General features: G+C 55.6%; 3 protein-coding genes across 4 annotated transcripts; 2 read left to right on the top strand and 1 right to left on the bottom strand.

Moving 5' to 3' along the window:
- The first annotated feature begins 564 nt into the window (after positions 1 to 564).
- On the top strand, positions 565 to 5175 carry GBA (glucosylceramidase beta). Its single transcript, XM_028503197.2, is given in 12 exon segments — positions 565 to 744; positions 1293 to 1380; positions 1624 to 1815; positions 1937 to 2083; positions 2360 to 2493; positions 2712 to 2822; positions 2824 to 2885; positions 3081 to 3318; positions 3651 to 3875; positions 4268 to 4431; positions 4800 to 4916; positions 5008 to 5175. Coding segments are annotated over 12 exon segments (1611 nt in total). The 5' UTR covers positions 565 to 717; the 3' UTR covers positions 5114 to 5175.
- A 461-nt stretch (positions 5176 to 5636) lies between these two features.
- Positions 5637 to 10510, bottom strand: MTX1 (metaxin 1). Of its 2 annotated transcripts, none has more exons than XM_028503198.2 (8): positions 10381 to 10510; positions 9073 to 9142; positions 8861 to 8940; positions 7252 to 7344; positions 6884 to 7066; positions 6681 to 6757; positions 6084 to 6238; positions 5637 to 5984 (listed from the first exon to the last, which is right to left on the bottom strand). In XM_028503198.2, the coding sequence occupies exons 1-8, from the start codon at positions 10459 to 10461 to the stop codon at positions 5770 to 5772; spliced, it is 954 nt and encodes a 317-aa protein (XP_028358999.1). In that variant the 5' UTR covers positions 10462 to 10510; the 3' UTR covers positions 5637 to 5769. The 2 variants fall into 2 exon arrangements, with proteins under 2 accessions (XP_028358999.1, XP_035871456.1); XM_036015563.1 differs by having other exon boundaries at positions 6084 to 6208.
- Positions 10511 to 11720: 1210 nt separating this feature from the next.
- On the top strand, positions 11721 to 21726 carry THBS3 (thrombospondin 3). Its single transcript, XM_028503194.2, has 23 exons — positions 11721 to 11887; positions 12936 to 13142; positions 13717 to 13973; positions 14056 to 14158; positions 14991 to 15017; positions 15234 to 15316; positions 15405 to 15456; positions 15582 to 15730; positions 16101 to 16241; positions 16470 to 16547; positions 16842 to 16994; positions 17199 to 17309; positions 17396 to 17503; positions 17816 to 17975; positions 18291 to 18409; positions 18533 to 18585; positions 18868 to 19061; positions 19250 to 19428; positions 19537 to 19585; positions 19761 to 19957; positions 20162 to 20334; positions 21186 to 21325; positions 21416 to 21726. Exons 1-23 carry the CDS (start codon positions 11809 to 11811, stop codon positions 21472 to 21474), a joined length of 2871 nt encoding a protein of 956 aa, XP_028358995.1. The 5' UTR covers positions 11721 to 11808; the 3' UTR covers positions 21475 to 21726.
- The last annotated feature ends 1789 nt before the right edge of the window (positions 21727 to 23515 follow it).

The raw sequence follows: 23515 nt of genomic DNA, 5'->3' as shown, positions 1-23515 counted from the left end.
AGGTTATTTTAAACATCTCTTAGTATTTGGGCTACACTATTTTGCACAATGAACCTCTTTTATTTTTTTAATTTTTATAAAAAGGTTTTATTTATTTATTTTCAGAGAGAGGGGAAGGGAGGGAGAAAGGAGGAGAGAAACATCAATGCGTGGTTGCCTCTCACACCCCCTTAATGGGTACCTGGCCCACAACCCAGGCATGTGCCCTGACTGGGAATCGCACTGGCGACCCTTTGGTTCACAGGCCAGCAGTCTTCAATCCACTGAGCTACACCAGCCAGGGCAGTAAACCTTTTATTAGTATCAACTTTATTAGTATTACTTTAACATTTTTTCTCAAGAAAGCAATGTGCCTACTGTGGTTCCCATCCTCTGGAATTCAGTAGCTTCTACCCAGTCCTCCACTCAGATCTTTAATCTAAATTCTTCCTAAAGTTGTCATCCACGCATGCCTTCCAGAGTTTCACAGGGTGTATAATTACCAGCAGCCGGAGGAAGCCAGTGGCCCTTTACAAATATGGTTGCAGTTGCTTCACTTCCTGTATCATGTGACTCTCCCATAGTCATCACATGACCCATCCACTCTATTATGCCGGAATTAACCAGCAAGACCAATCCCGTGTCTGCAGCTACCCAGGTACCTGTATCCCTATTTTTATTTAGAGGACTCCCTGTCCTCTTTGAAGCTTGGGAACCCTGTAGTCTTCGCATCTGGTGATGGATCTTTCAAGTCCTTCTGGAAAGGTGAGTGGGCCAGAGCTCCCAATTGATCTCTGCTTCTGGCATCCTAGCCATCCACATCCTGGAATTCAATGAATGACAAATTCTCCTCCAACTCAGGCCATCATGGCGTTTTTATGGAGGGACAGGTCAAGGGAGAAATGGGTGGGAAGAGGGGAGTAGGAAGGTCCTGGTGGGGTGGACAGAGACTATCACTAACAGCACTTAGAGGGAAGGCTGTTACTAGCAGAGGGCCTGTTCCTTCCCTATTAAAGGTGGGAGCCCTGGCTGGTGTGGCTCAGTGGATTGAGTGTGGCCTGTGAACCAGAGGGTCGCTGTTTCGATTCCCAGTCAGGCTACATGCCTGGGTTGTGGGCTGGGTCCCTGGGAGGGGGCATGCAAGAGGCAACCAAACATTGATGTTTCTCTCCCTCCCACTTCCTTCCCGTTTCTAAAAATAAATAAATAAAATCTTTAAAAAATAAATAAATAAAGGTGGGAGACTAGGCTGCCCAGGGTAGTTGAGGGGTGGAGAGGGCTTGCCCTCCATCCATTCCTCATCCTGTTCCCAGGAATGTCCTAAGGCCCTGGGCAGGGCAGGCTTCATGGCTGCCAGACTCACAGGATTGCTTCTACTTCAGGCATTTTCTTGGGCATCAGGTGAGTGAGTCAAGGAGGAGAGAGGTAGCACCAAGGCTCCCTTCTGCCTCATGGTACTTTGGTATCCTTCTGGCAAACTGGTGGGGGGCTTCAGTAGGTGCTCAGCAAATGTTTTTGAGTGACGGAAATGAACTTGAGATGGGGGTCCAGCGAGAGGATTTTGAAATCCATGTTCAGTCCCTCCTGACCGGTATGTTGTCCCCCAGCTTTGTCATTCAAGACTTGCCTCTCCCTCCCTCCCAGGCGCCCACCCCTGCAGCCCTAAAAGCTTTGGCTACAGCTCCGTGGTCTGTGTCTGCAATGCGACGTACTGCGATTCCCTTGATCCCCTGACCCTGCCTGCCCCCAGCACCTTCACACGCTATGAGAGCACACGCAGCGGGCGCCGAATGGAGCTGAGTCTCGGGACCATCCAGGCCAACCGAACAGGCACAGGTACCCACTCCACCCTCCACCCCGACCCAGGCTGGGGTCCTCCTGAGGCTGACTCATGCCAGTGGTCACGGGGTTTCTCCCTTGTGTACTGACACCCTCGATTCCCTGCCTGTGTTCCCAGGGCTGTTACTGACTCTGCAGCCGGATCAGAAGTTCCAGAAAGTGAAGGGATTTGGAGGGGCCATGACAGATGCTGCTGCTCTCAATATCCTTGCCCTGTCACCCCCTGCCCGGAATTTGCTACTCAAATCATACTTCTCTGAAGAAGGTGAGGAGGAGGGGGACAAGGTGCCATAGTGCAATTGACTTGGACATGTCCTTGGATCCTGACTTGTACCCATCCCTGACATTTGGGTCTTCTCTTAATGCTCAGATAAGTAAGATTGTCCTACCGGTCTTCCACTGAGTGGTCGGGGACTCGCAGGTGCCTGGCACCTCAGGCTCCAACCCAGGAGCCCAGACATAGTTTAGGACTGGTGAGTGGTGGGCCAGGTCCCACGTTCTTCTGTTGACTCAGACTTCCAGACCTTGGTCTTTTCTGCAGGAATCGAATACAACATCATTCGGGTACCCATGGCCAGCTGTGACTTCTCCATTCGCACCTACACCTATGCCGACACCCCTGACGACTTCCAGTTGCACAACTTCAGCCTTTCAGAGGAAGATGTCAAGCTCAAGGTGAGCACTCTGGCTTCCTCAGGCCGTGGTGGCATTGATGCCCAGTGTTTGAAAAGCCTCAGGTTAGAGAAGTCTGCAGAGAGACAGAACTCGGCCCCTGTTCTTTCTGTTTTGTGCTGGGGGTGGGAGGGCGGGAGGCTAGGCTTGATGCACTGGTCGGGCCAGTCAGCCTATGTTCCAGCTCTGGGTGTCTCTCTCCTCACTACCTTTGTTTCTAGATACCCCTGATTCATCAAGCCCTACAGATGTCCCAGCGCCCTGTCTCACTCTTCGCCAGTCCCTGGACGTCACCCACTTGGCTCAAGACCAATGGGGCAGTGAATGGGAGGGGGGTCGCTCAAGGGTCGGCCAGGCGACCTCTACCACCAGACTTGGGCCAGATACTTTGTCAAGTAAGGGAGCAGCAAGGCTGTGGGATCCGGATCAGCAGGGTCTGTGTCTCAGCCTGACCCTGCTCATCTCACCTTTCTACCTTCTGTGCCTTTCAGACTTGGACCCCTAGTTTTCCCCACCTCATCGGGCCTCCTATTCCTCAGGGTCTTGGTTCCTTTTCTTGGTCATAATCAAATATACCCTTCCCCTGCCAGGTTCCTGGATGCCTATGCTGAGCACAAGTTAAAGTTCTGGGCAGTAACGACTGAGAATGAGCCTTCTGCAGGGCTACTTAGTGGGTACCCTTTCCAGTGCCTGGGCTTTACCCCTGAACACCAGCGAGACTTCATTGCCCGCGACCTGGGTCCCACCCTGGCCAACAGTACACACCGCAATGTCCGCCTGCTCATGCTGGATGACCAACGCTTGCTGCTGCCCCACTGGGCCCAGGTGGTAAGGCCCAGGACCTCCATGGGTACACCAGTAACCCTCAAATTCAGAATCCCAATGACTGGCTTCAAACAGAGGGCCCTCCCTGCCCCAACTCTCGGTTGGATTCTTCAAGCTCCCTGGGCTGGAGCCACCCCCTGGAGTGCTGGGGTGGTGGTGACCCCCTCTGGATCTCCAGGGTCCCAGGGATCCCCAGGATTGTTACTTCGACCCCCTCTAGTTGCATCCATCCACTGCCCACTTCCCTGGTCCCCTAGTGACTCTTCCAGAACTGTCTGCACGGGGGCCAGGTTCAGTGGCTCCCTTTCCCAGTAGTCCTTCCCCTTCCTTTACAGGTGCTGGCAGACCCAGAGGCAGCTAAGTATGTTCATGGCATCGCTGTACATTGGTACCTGGACTTTCTGGCCCCAGCAAAAGCTACCCTGGGGGAGACACACCGCCTGTTCCCTGACACCATGCTCTTTGCCTCCGAGGCCTGTGTGGGCTCCAAGTTCTGGGAGCAGAGTGTGCGGCTAGGCTCCTGGGATCGAGGGATGCAGTACAGCCGCAGCATCATCACGGTGAGCCACCTGTGTCCCTGTGCGCAACGCAGGCCACCGACCCTTCCGAGTCTCACCAAGGGCTGAAGACAGGCCCTCCTCTCCAACTTTTCCCCAGCTGGCTTGCTCCTGGGGACATTTTGGGATATCATGATTCCCTATCTTGCTTTCCCTTCACGGATCTGTACGTCCCATCACCCTTTTTCTAAATGCTTGGGTCTCAAGCAGTTAGAGCTGCCTCACATTTGTCAGCTTCTCTCTTGATGTCTCCTTCCTCACAACCTCTCTCCTTAGATGTTAGGGATATAGAGCACTCCTCACAGGGCTGAGGCACTGTAGCCCACCTGTCTCATTAATTGCATTATCTGGGGACCCAGTGTGGAACCTTTGTCTCTGCCCTGTTCCTGCCCTAGAATCTCCTCTACCATGTGGTTGGCTGGACTGACTGGAACCTCGCCCTGAATCCTGAAGGGGGACCCAATTGGGTGCGCAACTTTGTCGACAGTCCCATCATCGTGGACATCGCCAAGGACACGTTTTACAAACAGCCCATGTTCTACCACCTTGGCCACTTCAGGTGAGTGAGTGGTGGGCAGGCACCCCCACTCCACACCAGGCCTAGCATCTCATGCCCTGGCCCTACGTCACCCCGTACGAGGGACAGGAAGGTGTGTAGGGTGGGAACCTTGGGAGAGGCACACCTGTCCCTCTTGCACCATCAGGGCAGGAAATGACTTGATGGCATCAGACAGGCCACACTGAATGCCGACGCTGGGGCTGGGAGGCAGGAGGGCAGGGCACGCCAGCAGCCGTACTTGAGACCTGGAGAATGAGGGCAGAGCTTTGGCAAGGTTTAGGAGGGGATAGCTTCTGAGTTGATGGGAGCTACCCTCGGGGCCAGAGGGGCTGGGTTGGGGTCCCTGATCATGCCTGTTTCCACTGCAGCAAGTTCATTCCTGAGGGCTCCCAGAGAGTGGGGCTAGCTGCTAGTGAGAAGAACGACCTGGACACAGTGGCACTGGTGCGTCCGGACGGCTCTGCAGTTGTGGTGGTACTAAACCGGTGAGAGTGGCAGCAGGGCCTGGGGACTGGGCTGAGGACAGGATGGTGGGTTTGGCAGGGTCACACTCAGCTTCTCCTTCCCCCTCACCAGCTCCTCCAAGGATGTGCCTCTCACCATCAAGGATCCCGCTGTAGGCTACCTGGAGAGTATCTCACCTGCCTACTCCATTCACACCTATTTGTGGCGTCGCCAGTGATGGAGCAGATACCCAAGCAGACACCTGGGCTCAACCTGGGCATTAAAGGGACAGTCAGCTCACATGCTGTCTGTGGCTAAAGAGGATACAGAAGGGTTGGGGTGAGCTTAATTGACGTAAGCCCAGGAGTGGTTTGGGTGACTCACTCTCCCCTCTAGCTGGTGCCAGGGCCCGGAGGTCCCTTGGGAAAGGACTGGGAAGCCCCGGTGCCACCCCCCATCCAAACCCCTAAGCTTGTGTGTGTGCTCTGTGCTGGTTGCCTGTGGAAACTGGGCCCAAGCCCAGGGTGAGCTCACTGTCTGTATTAACACAAGATGGGCGTGGGGGGAGGGTAAGGAAAGGAAGAGACTAGGAAAGCTGGACCCAGAACTGAGGACTGTTTGTCTTTCCTGGAGATGCAGAACTAGGCCCTTGCAGGAGCAATGTAAGCATCAGGGCTCAGGCAGCTAATTAGTCAAGGCGCCCAGAGAGCCCCTAGCCCCCAACTAGGAAACAGTGGCCCCTTAAAGGACAGACTGTCTGATCCCAGTCAACGTGAGCAGGTTTATTCTGAGGGGGTGGGTGACCCATTTCTGGCTGGACTGACAAGGGGGAGACACAGGGACCTCTGGAATGCATGACAGTAGAAAAATCACTCCTGGGAGCATGAAGGCAAATCATTCCTCCTCATCTTCCTCAGCCATGCCCAAGGCCCGTGTGCCTGGGGGCCGGGCAGGCGCTGCCCGCTGGATAGAGACAATGCCACTGAGCAAGGCGTAGCCCACCATGGCCGCCAGCCCCGCCAACACGGATAGGATCTGGTACCGGCGCCGGTACGGCTCCTCCTCGGTCTCTGGCCCTACTGATGTCTGGCGTGGAGGCGGCATCTCAGCTGAGGGACAAGGAAGAAAGGTGGGCAAGGAGGCCAGTGCCTGGATCCCTGCCCACTCCCCCGAGGGCTGGCACCCACAGCCCTCGATCTGCCCCTTACCTCCATCCCAGGGAAAATAGAGGCTGAGAATGTGGGTGCAATAGGCACAGAGGTTATGCAGCCCCCGCAGGTGGGCCTGGAGCTTCCCACTGGGCAGCTTTATCTGCAGCAGCAGGGCCAGGTAGCTAAAGACAAAGGCATCCAGGGAGGCAGGGCTGAAGCACAAAGAGAGAGACACAATGGAGGAGGAGGACTTTGGCAGAGTGGGTAGAGACGGTCCGAAGAAGATTTGGCCCTGGGAGGTAAGCTCTGGGCAGCAGGGACCACGAGGGTGGGAGAGGACACTGTTCTGGACCTTGTGTGGGGAGGGCCCCTAGGTGGCACCAGCCTGGCCCTGAATGGGACTCTATCCCAGGGCTGCATAAAGGGCACATTGAGCACCCCACAGCCCTGCAGGCCCCTCCTGTGCCTGGCGGCTCTCCCACCCTCCTGTACCACTGAGGCGGCTCTAGCCCCACACACAGCCCCACTGTGACCGGACCCAGTGTCTGTCCCGAGGACCTCTTGTCCAGAGCTGAGCCCACCCAGTCCCTGCAGCTACATCTGAACCTTCATCTTCTTCCAAGCCACCTCTGATTCCCCTGGAGTCAGACTCACGCGTCTCCAAAGAAGAATTTCTGAGAGCCCAGGCGCTGAGAAAGGAGGGTCAGGCATTCCCGAGCCTCTTGGTACAGCTACAGGGAGGGCACAGGTAGGCTTGTGGCTTCGGGCACCATGCCACCTCCCCTTCCAGGCACTCCCGCTCCTGGCCATCAGCCCCAGGGCCCGTCTCATACACTAGCTCCCTATCCCAGAGGTACCTCCTTCTCCAGTTCTTCCTCATTCTCAGGCCTGTGCTCCCCACACAGCAGCTGCAGCCGCTCCATGTGTTGCCGCTGCATGCGGCCAGGCAGGAAGAAGTTGAGGGGAAAGGGCATGGCCTCTGCATACCACTTGCGGGTCACTTCCACATAGTTCTTGGCATCTATCCAAAATGTATGTACCTGGGATTGGGGACGCAGGAAGGAATAGGCAGGTCTGAACTAGTATACCTACCTGACAGGGTGAGCTTCTGATCCCCATGCTGCTCCAAGGCTACGGGTGGGGGTGGGGCTGAGGGGTTGGGTGTGTGTGTCCCTGGCTCCCCACCCCACTGGCCATGAACACTGGGAGGTCTGGGCACACTTACCAGCACTGGGAGCAGCTTCTCCTCCAGCAGAGACATGAAGGCCAAGGTGTCTGCCCCTTGTCGGGCAGACAGATCATAATCGGCATTGTACTTCTGTGGGAGAAATGTCCATAATGAGGTGGAAGCTGAAGGACCCCAGGGCACTTTCCCAGGGGCATCCTGTCTGCACCACCCTCACTGGCCTCTGAGTGCAGCAGAGGTAGAGTAAGGAGTTTTTTTCCTGCTGAGGCCCCTTGGCCTGGGCACAGCTAGTAGCCTGTTGCTGTTGGCGGACAGCCTGGGCCTTAGAGACTCCTGGCTGTCAAGGTCCTACGCCCATTGCGGGGAGGAAAGAAGGCCTAGCCGCAAACCAGGAGCAGCTCCCAGAGTTTCCACGGAAAGGTGGCAACATGCCTGCCGACAGCAACTTTCTAATGGTAACTTCCCCAATCCAGGCACCGCAAAGCCAGCAAAGTGGAGCTCAGAGGCAGGCTGGGCCCCCATCCATGCCTCAGGAACTAGGGGCACCATCCTCATGCTCCTGGGACCCAGTGAAGCCAGGCCCAGGGCCCTCTGGCTTCTACTCTCAATGTCCATCTTGGCTATTTCCTCTATTTCATTCTCTGGCCCAGGCCCCACCACCACCACACACACATTCCAACTGTACCCCCAGCTCTCGGGCTGCCTCATCTTTCTAGGCTCCAGTATCTGTTGCTTAGCAACTCCCTCCACATCCTGAGTAAGCTTTGTCCCCAGATGACCTCCTGAGCATGATCCTTAAATCTCTGAGCCTCATTTTCTCCCCTGTGGGATGGGGTACTAATCTCTTTTTCTCAATGTGGCTCTGTTAGGGAAAAACTCTGAAAACTGGAAAAGTTGTGCTTATACATAAGTAAACAGCAGTGTCCCAGTCCCTGCCAGGACTTTGGCTTTACCCAGATCCCCTCTCTCCATGCTTCTCAAGCCTGCATTAATTCCCCAGCTCCTTCATTTTAGGGAAAGTAGAAATGAAGAAGAGGGTCCCACTTCTGACAATACGTTCCCTTTTGGAATCAGACCCTGAAAGCTAGAAGAACCCTTGGGAAGCATCCTAGCTAATGCCCCTCATTTTACAAATAAGGAGCTTAGGGCTCTGAGATGTTAAGTGACTCACCAAAGGTCACACAAGTCAAAGAGAGAGTGAAGAGCATAGCCTAGGAGTCCCCATTCTTGTAATGCTCCTCTAGCTTCCCCACCATGGCTCTAAGCCTTGTCCACCCTGAGCCCCATGTCCTGCCTGATCTGGTCCCTGAAAAAAGGCAATAGTCTCACTTGCAAGAGTCTCATTGGAGCCAACTGCTCTCTTCTATATTCCTTTTCCTTCCTTGTGTCACCTGCCTGTTTATCTCTCCCTCTCCACCGAGCAAGCAGAAGGCCCTCAGATGCCCCCAGAGTGCCCCAGCTTAATCTCTGGCCTCCTACTTACAGCATCATACCTACAACATGTGAGCCCCTCCCCCCACTGCACTGTGTTCCTTGAAGCACTGGGTCACCTGCATCTAGCTTGGTATATACTTGGTACTCAATAAATGTGTTGCATTGAATTGACTGAACTTTTTCCCCCGGCAGTCCCCTTAGCCATGCCACCTACCTCTTTTCGAAGGTGGGTGATGATCTTGTGTGGTACCGAGATGACCTCTCCATGACTGGTTCGAAGGGCAGGCAAAGTCCCTGACATTGAGAAAGAAGTGTGCCCACCAAACCCTTAGCTATCTATCCATACATATTTAGACTACATTCCTGTCTGTCTCCTGTTTCTCCCCTGTACACTCCCTTCCTCACCGCCCCCCGGGCACTGGGTACCTGAAGGGCTCCGCCAGGGGTTGGTGATCTTGTGTACTTTGAGTGGGGCACCAGTAAATCTGGCATAGGTCTGCAGGGAAGGAAGCAGAAGGCAGAGAGAGGCCAGGGACATGGCCCCACAGGGGAATCAAGAAAAGAAATAATATATTGAGCCCTGGCTGGTGCGGCTCAGTGGATTGAGTGCTGGCCTGAGAACCAAAGGGTTGCTGGTTCAATTCCCAGTCAGGGCACATGCCTAGGTTGTGGGTTGGGTCCCTGGTGGGGGGGGTGCGCGAGAGGCAACCACACACTGACATTTCTCTCCCTTTCTCCCTCCCTTCCCCTCCTTCTAAAAAATAAATAAGTAAACATCTTTTTTTTTTTAAGAAAAGAAATAACATTGAATACCTTTTGTGCTATGGTCTACACTTAGTACTTGATACACATACACACAGAGGTGAACCTTACTGAGCCTACTTTACAATGAGCAACACGGGGCTCAGAGATTATGGATAGTCCATGGTCACAAGTCAGCTAGGAAAATCCATCTCCTCTCCTATCATCTAGCTGGTGAAACTTATCCTCAGAAGGTTTTCTAATGAGTATATCCCTTTCCTTGGAAAAACTGACTGTGCCCTTTTTGGGCAGTCTCTGTGGCCTGTTTGTACTTACACCTTAGCACCTGAATGTTTTATTACATTTATTTGCTAACATTTCTGCCTTTCTGTAAACAGTATCAGAGGGACCAAGTCTTACTTATTTTTGCATGGCAGTGTTTGGTATTTGGAAGAGGGCTAATACATGCTTGTTAAATGAAGGAGTGAATGAGTGAAATGAACTAGTTTGACTCCAAAGCTCTTTCTACAGAACCCTGCTGTGGGCCTTTTGGCTCAATAAACAATAAGCTCAATAAATACTGTTTAGTGAGGAGGAGGAGGAGGAAGAAGAAGGAGAGGAGGAAGAAAGAGAGGAATGCCAAGCCTGAGAACCCTGAGATTGTTCGGCTTTAGTAAAGATCTGTATGAAGAAACAGCGCCCAGAGAGGAGAAGGAATAGTCCCAAGGTCACACAGCCGGTAAATGGAAAAGCAAAGACTAAAACCATATATCCTGAACCCCCGCCTAGCCCTCTTTTCATGGGTACACAAAACCTAGGTTTCTAAGGCATAGGGCACTGAGCCCATACTGGCCTTGGACGCTCTTTGACTGCCTCAGTTCCTCCCACTTCGCCCGTTTGGAGGCGCCCTGGCAAAATTCAGTTGACCAGCTAGTTCGGGCCCCTTCCCTAGTCCTCCAGGGCGCAGCAGAGGGCGCCGGCACCACCCCTCACCAGTACCGCCAGGCTGTCCAGGTCCACTGACGGCAAACCCCAGCCCCCCGACCAGCAGAACAGCTCCATGGGCGCCGCCATCTTGCCCGCCCTCTGTCCCGGAAGCACCTCCCTCTGCACTTCTGCACTTCTGTCAGCCCCTGAGCGGACCCGCCCCCTACCGCCGCCCCGAGAGTAGCTACGGGAGGGCTGAGGGTAGCTTCAGGGGAGGTGTGTCTTCTCGTGGCCCTGAGGAGGCCTGGTGGCGGGGGCGGAGCTGAGGGCCTCTAGGGACGGCGGCCACCGCCTTATCCAGAGACAGCTCCCGAAGGGGGGAGGGGCTCTCGACCTGGGGCGCCTCGGAGGGTCTAGACGCCTGGGCCGAGAGGGGATTCCTAAACCCCTGAAAGAGTGGCAGGCCTGGGAGAAGGGGGTCTCGTGCGCCTGGGCTGGCCCTGGGGGTGTCTCGCAAATCTGCACGTGGCCTGGGCTGCTCTAGGGCCCTTCAGGCCTTGGCCCTGAGCCGGGGATGCGGGGGGAATCCCCCCGAGGCGCATGTTTTCCACAGCGCGTTATGCTTGGAGCAGGCCCGCGCCGCCTGTCGCCATGGAAACAAAACAGGGGCGGTGGCGGCCGCCAGAGCGAGGCCGGGCTAGGGACTGAGTGGGGGGAGGGGAGGTGGGGCTCGCGGGCTGTTGCCTTGGTAACAGAACTGAGGCGCCCCTCCGCTTCGTCGGGGTCATGGACTGTCAGCCAGTACCCCCCGGTGCTTCCAGTCTGGCCCCGTTTCCCTGATCCAATCCTGTCTCTCTTCTTACCTGATTTCTTCACTCTGACCTCACTCACCATTGTTTTAGACTTTCCTTCCAGTTCTCCCATTGGACCCTTCCAGGTTTTCCTAGGAATGAGGGAAAATGGAGGCACAGGTACATGTCAGGGGACCCTCACCCTAATAAAGAGCACTTGCCATGTCAGAGCAGCACACTTCACGCCCTGTGGGCATTCTCTGGGCACGAGAGCAATCTCATTTCCACCACTCCCTTGGCTTCTTATCATGCCAGCTGTGGAATAATGCCCACTGTCGGGCACTTGCCTGCCAGAGGTTTCTGCTTCCCCCAACTGTGACTTCCAGAAAGCAGCATTTGGTAGTGGCCCCCAACAACGAGGTGTCTGGAGACAGGGAGGCAGCAGGATGAGAGGACCACTGAGAGAGGCAGAAGGCAAGGAGGCCTCCACACTCGTCCCCAGTGCCCTTGGTTCCTGGAGCTGGGGATGTCTCAGGGTGATTGGCAGTTCTTTGTTTCAGCCCCCCCTCACCCGGCCTGCTGCCCCCCTTCAACTCCCCCTTCCAGTCCCTCCGCCCCCCCGCCCCCCCCCCCTGCTCTCTCCGCCTAGCCTTTTCCCCTCCCAGCCGCCTGCCTGCCAGGGTTAGTGAGCCGGCTGAGCGGTATGGAGACACAGGAACTTCGGGGAGCCCTGGCTCTTCTCCTCCTCTGCACTTTCACATTTGCCAGTCAGGACCTTCAGGGTAAGCCTGTCTCCAGCCTTTTCTACTCCTCTGCCTCCTCCCCATTTGCCCCCAGCCTAGTAGCAGAGAACATGTGGGCAAGGGGAAGGGAAGAGTCCTGAAATTGAGCCAGAGTGAAGAAATGGTGCATTACGGCCCTGTGGGAAGGAGTGAACACCAGAGGGTGATAGGTGAGTGGGAACTGGCTAGAGCAAGCATGAGATCAGGGCAGAGGACTCAGGAGCTGGATGCTAGGGCTGCCTGGCTGGGTCAGTGTCTGAGCATCCCCAAGACCCCCAGGAGTCTAGAAGAGCGGTGTGAAGGTGGGTGCACTGCGTGGTCCCCTCAGCTTCTTCGTCCCCTGGGCTGCTGGCTGCCTAAGGCCAGGGTGGGGGTTGGGACCCAGAGGTCTGGGCTCTCCGGGAGGTCTCGTGGTGGGATGGGCCTATGGGTGTGGGAGAGGTAGCTGGAGCAGATGACACAGGCACAGATTCTTCACTGGCTGAGAGGGAAACCACAGATTGGCCAGGACACAGGAGGCAGAAGAGCTGGGTCCTACATTTCCTAGGGAGAGAGCCAGACAGTGGGAGGGTCAGAGCCCTCAGTGGGCAGCTGTTCTCATCCAGAGTCAGTGTGCTGAGCCCCCAGGATGGGAGGAGGGGCTTTAGGATGTAGAATGAGTCAAAGCCAGCAGTGTAAAGAGAAACCGCCTTCCAATTTCTGTGCTGTGGGCACCAGGTGCTACTGCTGCCTGGAATCAGCAGTGACTCCCGTGCGCCACCTGGTGGGAACATCTCAAGTGTGTGGGGCACTGTTTCTGCGTTTCCAAAAGAGCCTCAAGCCTGGGGGTTGCCAAGAGGATGGCAGTAGTCAAGTGTTGAGGGAAAAGAAGGCATAATACCTTGTCCTCTAATAGCAGTAAGGGTTGGATTTTGAGGTGACACACTGGTAGTGGGAGCGGAGGGAGTGATGAAGGATGTCCTCCCCACCCCGACCGGGGGTGCAGGGAAGTGGACAGGCTTTAGCATCGAATCCCTTTCTCTAACCTTGACAATCCCTGCCTGGCCAGTGATTGACCTGCTGACTGTGGGTGAGTCCCGGCAGATGGTAGCTGTGGCAGAGAAGATCCGGACAGCCCTGCTCACTGCTGGGGACATCTACCTCTTGTCCACTTTCCGCCTGCCTCCTAAGCAGGGCGGTGTCCTCTTTGGCCTTTACTCTCGCCAGGACAACACACGATGGCTGGAGGCCTCTGTTGTGGGCAAGATCAACAAAGGTGACTGGTGGGCATCTCCTTTCCTGCAGGGGTTATCCCCTTGAACACTCTCCCTTATCCCCACTCCCACATCCCTCTTAACTTTCCTTGGGTGCCACTGGGGACCATGGACCTATCAGGCTGTGCCCCAGCACCAGGGGCTACCTGGTACGGGGTGCTTAGGAGGTGCTTCAGAAGGACAGGCAAGAAAACACTAGCGTGAAGCCTGATATTTGTAGGGATGGGATGTTGTCCTTGGGGATGCCCTGGGGGAGGGGGAAGGCATGACATTGTGCCCCAGCAGGGGTATAGAGAGATCCCTCACATCCGTGGGACAGTTCAGAAGGTACAGAACCAGCTGCCACCTTGCAGGTGATTGAGTGATCTGGTGCCACTGAAGACTAAGAAAGTCCTAGTCTTTGAAACAATTTAAAAGAATATATATTGTGTGCCTATTGTGGACAAGGTATTGAGAGGTACATAGTGAGTACAGGATAATAGCCCTAGATGTGGCATCCAGAAGAGTTGATCCAAGGCTCAACTGGGAGACAGGGGATGGGGGACGGTGCCCATACTGACCTCCCCTCCTGGGCAGTGCTGGTGCGGTACCAGCGGGAGGATGGCAAAGTCCATGCAGTGAACCTACAGCAAGCAGGTCTGGCCGATGGGCGCACACACACAGCACTCCTGCGACTCCGAGGCCCATCCCACCCCAGCCCTGGCCTGCAGCTCTATGTGGACTGCAAACTGGGTGATCAACATGCTGGACTCCCGGCACTGGCCCCGATCCCTCCAGCAGAGGTCGATGGACTGGAGATTAGGACTGGACAGAAGGCCTATTTGAGGATGCAGGTGAGTTTCTGTGGAAACAGAGTTTGCACCAGTGGGAGGAGTTGGTAGGTCCTCCCACCCTATTCTGCTCCTATGCCCCCAGGGCTTCGTGGAATCTATGAAAATGATTCTAGGCGGGTCCATGGCCCGGGTTGGAGCCCTGAGTGAGTGTCCGTTCCAGGGGGATGAGTCCATCCACAGTGCAGGTAACTCGGAGACTTCTGTTAGCTAAACCCCCAGAGCCCAGGCCATATCCTGTGGTCTTTGGTGATTCGCATCTTCTTGACCTCCCCCTAACACTCATTACTTTGGTTCACCTATTCCTGGGGCTCTGACCCTGTTTACCCCAAATCTCCTTCACCTCTGATTCTGATCTCCAAACAATAAAGCCATCCCAAAAGGTTCACCAAAAGATGTGGGTCAGAAAATCTCCCCGTTCAGGCCATCCTGCCTACCAGGGTGGCCGGAAACACACAACCACGCGAGACGAGACTGGAACTCTGAAGGACTCTGAGTGTGGTGAGGATGTTAAATGCTTGGCCTCGGTTTTGCCTGAGATCAGGGTCTTGGGTCTCTTTTTTATCTCTGTTGGTGGCGGTCACCTAAAAGCAGTTTCTCTGAGCATTGCCCATCTGCCTGGTCTTTCCGACACAGATGTTCAGAGGCTCTTACATAAATAAAACAACTGCTTCTCCCAGATATTTCAAAGAAAGTGCTGTTGAGGTAGGAGCTTGTGAGGGAGGAGATGGAACATGTTGCAGCCCTGGCCCTGCTTTGGGTCACCTTCCTGGGACCCCTTCTCCCACCATCACGCCTGGGAACCGGAGGGGTTTGGGTTTTGGCCCTCTGAGGCAGCTCCCTTAGAGGGTCCTGCACCCTGTGGAAAGGGCTAGGACTGCTTGCCTGTCACCTCTGACCTCCTACCATCCAACACCCCATCTTCATTCCAGTCCTTTTTTCCCCATCCCTGTCCTTCCTCTTCACGAGACAGGCCCCCCTTCACATCTCCACCCTCTGATTGTGTTTTCTTCTCTCTAGTAACCAGTGCACTGCACTCCATCCTAGGTGAGTGGGCTACAGTGAGGAGGAAGGGGCATGAGGGTCGAGGGGAGGTCCCAGGCTTTGGCAGATGCCTGAGACTAAGTCCTCTGCAGCCAGGAACAGGGTGGAGCTTAAAGGGGGGCGGGGTGTGCAGTAATGGCGGGAGCTAGCTTATTATCCGAAAAGGGACCAGGGCTGGTGTCCCAGTTCTGAGCCCCTTTGCACCCTGGGCCCTGACAGGGGAGCAAACCAAGGCGCTGGTCACCCAACTCACCCTCTTCAACCAGATCCTGGTGGAGCTGCGGGATGACATTCGAGACCAGGTTGGAGTGGGCCTTCAGAGGGTAGCAGACTCGGGGGCAAGGTGGCAGATGCTAACAGCTGGCTCCTCCCCATCCTTATGTCCACCAGGTGAAGGAAATGTCTCTGATCCGAAACACCATCATGGAGTGTCAGGTGTGCGGTGAGTGGGAGAGTAAGGGAGGGCTCCAGGTGGTACCACTGTGCTTCTTACCCCACCGTTTGGGCCTCCAGTTCCGGTGATTTGAATGGTGACCTCTTGGTGGCTCTGCTGTGCCCTCTCCCCAGGCTTCCACGAGCAGCGTTCCCACTGCAGTCCCAACCCCTGCTTCCGAGGTGTGGACTGCATGGAAGTGTACGAGTACCCTGGCTACCGCTGTGGGCCCTGCCCGCCTGGCCTGCAGGGCAACGGCACCCACTGCACTGACATCAATGAGGTGGGGCGGGTACAATCTGAAAGGACACAGCAAGTTGTGGGGAGGGAGTTAGCAGAGGCCCAAGGAGGTGGGGGGAATGTTGGTCTGAAGCAGAGCAGCCTGGGGTTTAGGAGAGGCTGGAGACCAGAAAAGTGTGAGAAGGGAGGGAGGCAGAAGATCTGAGGCAGAGACCAAAGGGCCACACAAGGAAGGTGTTGGTGGAGTGGCAGGGGCAATTGGAGATGGCTGTGAGGAGGGAACCCAGAGGGAGGCTGGGGGCGGGGCTCAGAGCAGTGATGTTGGGTGGGAAGGACGGCAAATGGGACGCCAGAGCCGTGGTCCTAGGATCACAGGCTGGGGCCTGACATCTTCCTTCTTGTCTGGCTTCCAGTGTGCACACGCTGACCCTTGTTTTCCGGGCTCGAGCTGCATCAACACCATGCCTGGCTTTCACTGCGAGGCTTGTCCTCAAGGCTACAAGGGCACACGGGTGTCTGGTGTGGGCATCGACTATGCCCGAGCCAGCAAACAGGTCAGGTTGGGTGGAGAGTGTGGATAAGACAGTGTGGCCTTGCAGGGGCTTCTGGGTGGGCCATGGGGCCCTTGGGATAAATGGGATGAGGCTCATCTGCTAGCTTTGCGTTGGTTTGGGGGGCTGGGCTTCATTTGAACATTCACAGGTAAGGGCATACCAGTGCCCTCTCCTGTATGTGAGGAGACCCATCACAGGTCTGGTTCTACCTGAAGTCTGCCCCTTCAGGTTTGCAACGACGTTGATGAATGCAATGATGGGAACAACGGTGGCTGTGACCCAAACTCTATCTGCACCAACACAGTGGTGAGCTGAATACCTGGAGTGCATCTGGGGTGGTGGGAGTATGTAGCACCCTCTTCAGACTTCCTGCTTCATCCTCCTTCCCCAGGGTGCTACACGTAGTAGATGTTACACATGGACCCTGTTTGGAATTCTGGTTTGCCCCTCACTAGCTGTGACCTTTAGCAAGTTACCCTGAAGGAGATAACTGACAAACTCGGCATGTAGCTGAGTGCCCACCCTCTAACCCTCAGGTGCTGTTCCAGGGTGCCTGGCAGGCTGACTCTCCTTCCTGAAACAGTGTTTCCTTACTCTTAGGGCTCTTTCAAGTGTGGTCCCTGTCGCCTGGGCTTCCTGGGCAACCAAAGCCAGGGCTGCCTCCCAGCGCGGACCTGCCACAGCCCAGCCCACAGCCCCTGCCATGTCCACGCTCACTGTCTCTTTGAACGCAATGGAGCAGTGTCCTGCTCGGTGAGCTGGGCCTGGGGCTTGGAAGGAAAAGGGAGAATCTGGGGAAGGGGGTAGGGCTAGTGAACGTGTTTAGGGTTTGGGATGAGGGCCTTCACAGGAAAGGACTCAGGAACGGGTGGTGAGAACAGAACTTGAAGCAGGGAAGAGGGTGGGGTAGTGGGGAGCCAACCCAGACCAATGACTCTCACCCTGTGTGCTGCCCAGTGTAACGTGGGCTGGGCCGGGAACGGGAACGTGTGTGGGCCTGACACAGACATCGACGGCTACCCGGACCAGGCACTGCCCTGCATGGACAACAATAAGCACTGCAAGCAGGTAGGGCTGCAGGCGGGTGTGAGCAGGGCCGCCCCAGGCCGGCGCAGGCCAGAACTCACCCATCCATCTCCTCACCGGACCTTTAGGACAACTGCCTTTTGACACCCAACTCTGGGCAGGAAGATGCTGACAATGACGGCGTCGGGGACCAGTGTGATGACGATGCTGATGGGGATGGGATCAAGAATGTCGAGGTGGTCCCCAGACATCCTGATCCTCCCTGCACCTGTGCTTTCCTCCCTATCTCTGTTGCCTGGCCCCATAATCCCTTTCCCCTTACCCCCAGCCCCTGGCAACTCTGCAGGAATGCTACAGTACTACAAATTAGGGAGGCATAAGCCTGCTGCCCAGGACAAGGTGGACTACCTGGAGGTTGGGTGGGTGGGGCTATGCCAAGCAGGTGGACCACCACAGGATTGGTGGTCGCAGACACGGGTACAAAGACAAGGTGGATGCTAGCTGGCCAGTGGTGTTAGGGAGGCCTGACTCTTTCCCTCCCACCCTAGGACAATTGCCGGCTGTTCCCCAACAAAGACCAGCAAAACTCAGACACAGATTCATTTGGTGATGCCTGTGACAACTGTCCCAACGTTCCCAACAATGACCAGAAGGACACAGACGGCAATGGGGAAGGGGATGCCTGTGACAACGACGTGGATGGGGATGGTGCAGACCTGGGCTGAGGGGGTGGGAGACCCGTCAGAATTTGGACGCAGTGGGAATGAAGCAAGGAGGCTGGGAGGCCTGAGAACGGGGAAGGGTGTTCCTATGGAAGTCAGCCTGGATGAGAGGTTGCCTGCAGCAGGTGGCAGTGGGAGTGCGTGGTAGCATGTAGGGCTAGGCAGGGAGAGAGCAGGCAAAGGGTGAGACCTGGTACAGGCAGGTCTCCTGAACAGCCACCCTCTGGATGGGAGACAGAGCTCAGGGCTTTTACCAGCCTAGAAGAGTGTGACAACCTTCTGATGTCCCCATGTCTTCCAGGCATCCCCAATGGACTGGACAATTGCCCTAAAGTCCCCAACCCTCTACAGACAGATAGGGATGAGGATGGGGTGGGAGATGCTTGTGACAGCTGCCCGGAAATGAGTAACCCTACACAGGTACAGGGGAATGGAGAGGGCAGGGAAGGGGTGGAGGGGCCGATGGGTGACGGAAAGTAGTCAGGTCACCCACCCTCTTCACTTATCAAGAGGAGATGGTGAGAACAGGCCCCTCTCTCTCAGACAGATGCAGACAGTGACCTGGTGGGGGATGTCTGTGACACCAATGAAGACAGGTAGGGTCTTGGCCAACAGATAGATCTTACAAGAGACGCTTTACCTTCCTCTAGTATGTTCTCAATTCTGTCTATGGTTCCGCCTTAATTCTTCCCCACCATTGAGCGGGAAGTTATTCCTGTAGTCTACCCTCCATTGCCACTGCTGGACCTTCAACTCATCTGGCTGACTGCAAGGGGTCTGGTTGAATGGAGGGTGTACCTCAGAGACTCCTAACCAGGAGACAAGGGAAGGATGTGGTACCTTTAGAGCCTTTATTCAGTGCCTGTTCTCATGGGCAGTGATGGAGATGGACATCAGGACACCAAGGACAACTGCCCACAACTACCCAATAGTTCCCAACTGGACTCGGACAATGATGGACTTGGAGATGAGTGTGATGGGGACGATGACAATGATGGTGTCCCAGATTACGTGCCTCCTGGTCCTGATAACTGTCGCCTGGTACCCAATCCCAATCAGAAGGACTCAGATGGTAAGACTGGGGTCCCACAGCAGGTTGGTCTGGGTGGGCTTCACTCACGGAGAGGAGGCAGTCCTTGCTGGGGAGTTAGAAAGGTCGTGGTGGGGAGAGAGGTCAGGAATGCAAGGCCCAAGAAGTGGTGATGTTGGCTAGTGGCAGTGGTTAGGGCCTTCCTGAGTGCCTAGCCTCACTGTTCCCAGGCAATGGCATTGGTGATGTGTGTGAGGATGACTTTGACAATGATGCAGTGGTCGACCCCCTGGATGTGTGTCCTGAAAGTGCAGAGGTAACCCTCACGGATTTTCGGGCCTATCAGACCGTCGTCCTGGACCCTGAGGGGGATGCTCAGATTGACCCAAACTGGGTCGTGCTCAACCAGGTACTAGGGCAGTGGGCTGGGTGGGTACTGTCAGACCAGACTCCCAGGCAGGGCCAAGGTGGGTAGTGCACCTGGATCAGGTCTTTCTTCTTTATTGCCCATCACTAGGGCATGGAAATCGTTCAGACCATGAACAGTGACCCAGGCCTGGCAGTTGGTATGTAGGGGATACCCTGTTCAATAATTTTCAAACAGGAATCAGATAAGGGCAGAGTTTGGGGGGCAAGCTGGCCACACACACTGCAGGCATCCCTTCCCACCCCCACTGCACAATGGGCCACAAGTAGCTTTGCTGCCCCTGACCTTGATCCCATACGCCCATCTTCCCCTAGGATATACAGCCTTCAATGGTGTGGACTTTGAAGGAACCTTCCATGTGAACACAGTAACCGATGATGACTATGCAGGCTTTCTCTTCAGCTACCAGGACAGTGGCCGCTTCTACGTGGTCATGTGGAAGCAGACGGAGCAGACCTACTGGCAGGCCACGCCTTTCCGGGCTGTTGCCCAGCCTGGGCTGCAGCTCAAGGTCCCGCAGCTGCCCAGATTTCCCAGTCCAGACCCTTTCCCAAAACCTCTCCCCCTACCTGAGTGGGAGCCCTCTTACTCAGACATTGGACCTAGAGGTTGGCTCCCTGGGGCTCTAGAACATTCTCCTGACCACCTCAACTTATTTCCCCACCTGTACTTACCAACCTGTGGCTGACCCACTGTCTTTGCCAATGCCCCCCAGGCAGTGACATCAGTGTCTGGCCCAGGTGAGCACCTCCGGAATGCCCTGTGGCATACTGGCCATACCCCTGATCAGGTACGACTGCTGTGGACCGACCCACGGAATGTGGGCTGGCGTGACAAGACCTCCTACCGCTGGCAGCTGCTGCACCGGCCTCAAGTTGGCTATATTCGGTGAGGGGAGGGGTCGAGCCCTCCTGAGGGATTCTGTTCTGGCCCGGTCTTTCCTTCCCCTGTAGCTGGGACTGACCAGAGACCCCTCTGCTTGGTGCTTTGGTGCCATGGGCCTGGACCGGGACCGGGACCACTTCTCTCCATCCCCTCTCACCGCAGACAAGGAGGCCTGGGCTCTGGTGCCGAGGACAGATAGGCACTGTTGGGCAGGCATTTCCTTTTCTGTGTTCCCTCTTTCCCCTCTGTAAAATAAGGGCACCCCTGGGAGCCTCCAAACTCAGGCCCTTCACTGCTACAGCCCAGGACCTGCCTCCTCAAGGCGTCTGACCTGGAAGGGGCCATTATTTACTGCCATGCACACCAAAGCCTAAACTTCACAGCTCTCTGCAGCTGAGCTGAGGCCTCGGTTCGGCACTTGTCCACAGCTTTGCATTCCCTAGCTGGTGGGGATGACAGGGAAGGGAAGGGAAGTGGCCCAGAGCCCAGAGTCTAGGCACTTGGGTTGTTGGTTCCTCTTTAAGGTGCCTGGGCTGTGGGGCGCCAGGGCAGAATATAAGGGGTGGTGGAGTAAAGCCTGGGAAGCGGGTGACTTCACCCCCAGTCCATTGTGCTCATCGTCATGGCAACCCAATCCTCGCCTGGAATGCGGCTGGTGCTTTGTGGTGCTTTGAGATGCAAAGGGGGCTGGACAAAGAGCCTGGGGCCCCAGGCCTGAGAAAAGCACCCCCTTCCATCCCCTTTCCTTCTTTCCTTCTCTCAGGCTGAGGGGGGTTGGGGATGACCAGGGCCCCAGCATAGTGGCACAGTGCCCATCGGTACCCTAGCACCAATGGAATCCCTATCCTGGACAGAGTGAAGCTCTATGAGGGTCCTCAACTAGTGGCGGATTCTGGGGTGATCATTGACACATCCATGCGCGGGGGGCGTCTTGGTGTATTCTGCTTCTCCCAAGAAAACATCATTTGGTCCAATCTCCAGTACCGATGCAACGGTGAGGCTCTCAACCCACCCTCACCAGCCTGACCTCTCTCGCCCTCAGGGAAGAGCCACACCTTTGACTTTAGTCTTTCTCCTTCCTCAGACACAGTTCCCGAGGACTTCGAGCCATTCCGGAGGCAGCTGCTCCAGGGAAGAGTGTGAAGAAATGGCTACCAGATTCAAACTCCTGACTTTAGACCCTCTGACCTTGGGGTCTATCCTGGAGGCCCCCCCGCCCTGGTCTAATCAACAGCCCCTCAGCCAAACACATACCCTCTCCTGGTGCCAATCAGGAGTTCAGCCCCACAGGGTGGTGACTGTTGAGGAGATGGGAAGTTTTCAAGGGGTATTTCTCAGGCGCCAACCCCAGGAAAGATAACAGCACCTTGCCATAAAGTTCCAGTTGTTTTCTAAGCTAGTGCAGTTGTTTATTTTAGGGACTTTCTGGGGGTAGTGTGGGAGCAAGAAGGGACCTGAGACGGGTAAGGGAGAGAGGGCTGGTAGGTTGGAAGTTAGAGATCTAGAGAAAGTTTGGCTGAGTTTGGGGTACAGGAAAGTGCTGGATGAGGGTTAGGTGAAGGATGGGGGGGGTTAGGTGAAGGATGAGGGCTGGTCGGAGGGTGGTTAAAGTCCTCCCAGTCCCACTTACTCACGATGGCAGCGGCGACACTCCAGTCTATCTTAAATCTGCCGGGATCGAAAGTCAGGACAGCTGGGGCTGCCCCACTCGTGGTGAGTGGGGGCGCCGGGGGGCCGGAGGGGCCGGAGGCCGGGACGAGTGCAATATTGGCGGGGAAAAGAACAACACTGCACCACGTCCCGTCCCTCCCGCCCGCCCGGGGCCCGGGATCCCGCTCCCCACCGCTTGAAGCAAGATTAGCCCAAAGACGGGGGTGCGCTGGGGAGTTGAGTTCACCTGGGAGGCTAGAGTGACTTGGCGCGTGGAGGGTCAAAGAAATGGTACAGAAGAGGGGGGGAAAGCTGGAGGGGCAACGTCCCTATCCCGGAAGGCCACTTTCTGACGCCCGGGCTGCGCGCTTGCTCTTTAAATACTCCCACTGCTTGGCGCGTAGCCGTAGCCATGGTAGTGCATATCCTAGCAACTGAGCGAAATGGTTGTTGCCTGGCAACGGCGGGGGTTGAAGTTTTGAAACCGCCCATCTAGTTACTCCGTGTTCTCTAGCTGGCCGGTCCTGGGCTTCCCCGCCTCTTCGGCCCGCGAGCTGACGTCTCGCCCCCTGCCCGGCGCCAGCCGGGCGCCGCACAAAGCCGCACCAACAAGGTGGAGCTGCACGCCGCGGAGCTGTGGTCCTGGGCTTTTCGCCCCACCGAAGTGTTTTTTAAAGTTCAGCTTTCAATCTGTATTTGTTAGGAATTGTTCTCTTTTTTATTTTTATTTTTTAGGTTTTATTTATTTATTTTTAGAGAGGGAAGGGAGGGAGGTAGAAACATCAATGTGCGGTTGCTGGGGGCTATGGCCTGCAACCCAGGCATGTACCCTGACTGGAATCAAACCTGCGACACTTTGGTTTGCAGCCCGCGCTCAATCCACTGAGCTACGCCAGCCAGGGCAGGAATTGTTTTCTTAAAGCGGACGGAACTGCTTCTGTCGGCCCATACTGCAACCCAGGACTTCTGGATGGGGCCCCGAGACCCTAAGCTCAATGTGCTGCTGTGACCCCATATACTTCTCTGGTCCCAAATATTTCTGCCCCTCAAAATATCTCTCGGTTCTCCAACATTTCAGACCTATGTCCTGGCTGGCTGGGTCAGTTGGTTGGAGCATTGTCCGGTAACCGAAGAGTCGCCAGTTCCATTCTCGGTGAGGGCACACGCCCAGGTTGCTAGCTCCACCCCCAGTTGGGCCGCGAGGAGGTGGCTGGTTAGTCTTTCTCACATACATATTTCTCTCCCTTCCCCCCTCTCTCAAATGAGAAATACAATAAACCTTTTTTTAAATTATGCACTTTCACATAGTTTTGCCCCCACCCCTACTGTGCCTGCCTGTCCCAAATACCACTAGGCTTGCTCTCCGAAAGATAGTTCAGTGCCCCCCCCCAATACCATTCTGTGGCCCTACCAACTCTCTCACTCCTAATACGTAACCTGTCCCACCACCTCCCACATTCCGATGTGCTCTGCTACGTACTTCGCCGACACTTCCACATACCTCAGAACCCCACCCGCATAGCACCATTTCCTC

Source organism: Phyllostomus discolor, chromosome 14 (assembly GCF_004126475.2).
Source record: "Phyllostomus discolor isolate MPI-MPIP mPhyDis1 chromosome 14, mPhyDis1.pri.v3, whole genome shotgun sequence".
NCBI classification, from domain to species: domain Eukaryota; kingdom Metazoa; phylum Chordata; class Mammalia; order Chiroptera; family Phyllostomidae; genus Phyllostomus; species Phyllostomus discolor.
This window is presented reverse-complemented; position numbering and strand designations above follow the sequence as displayed.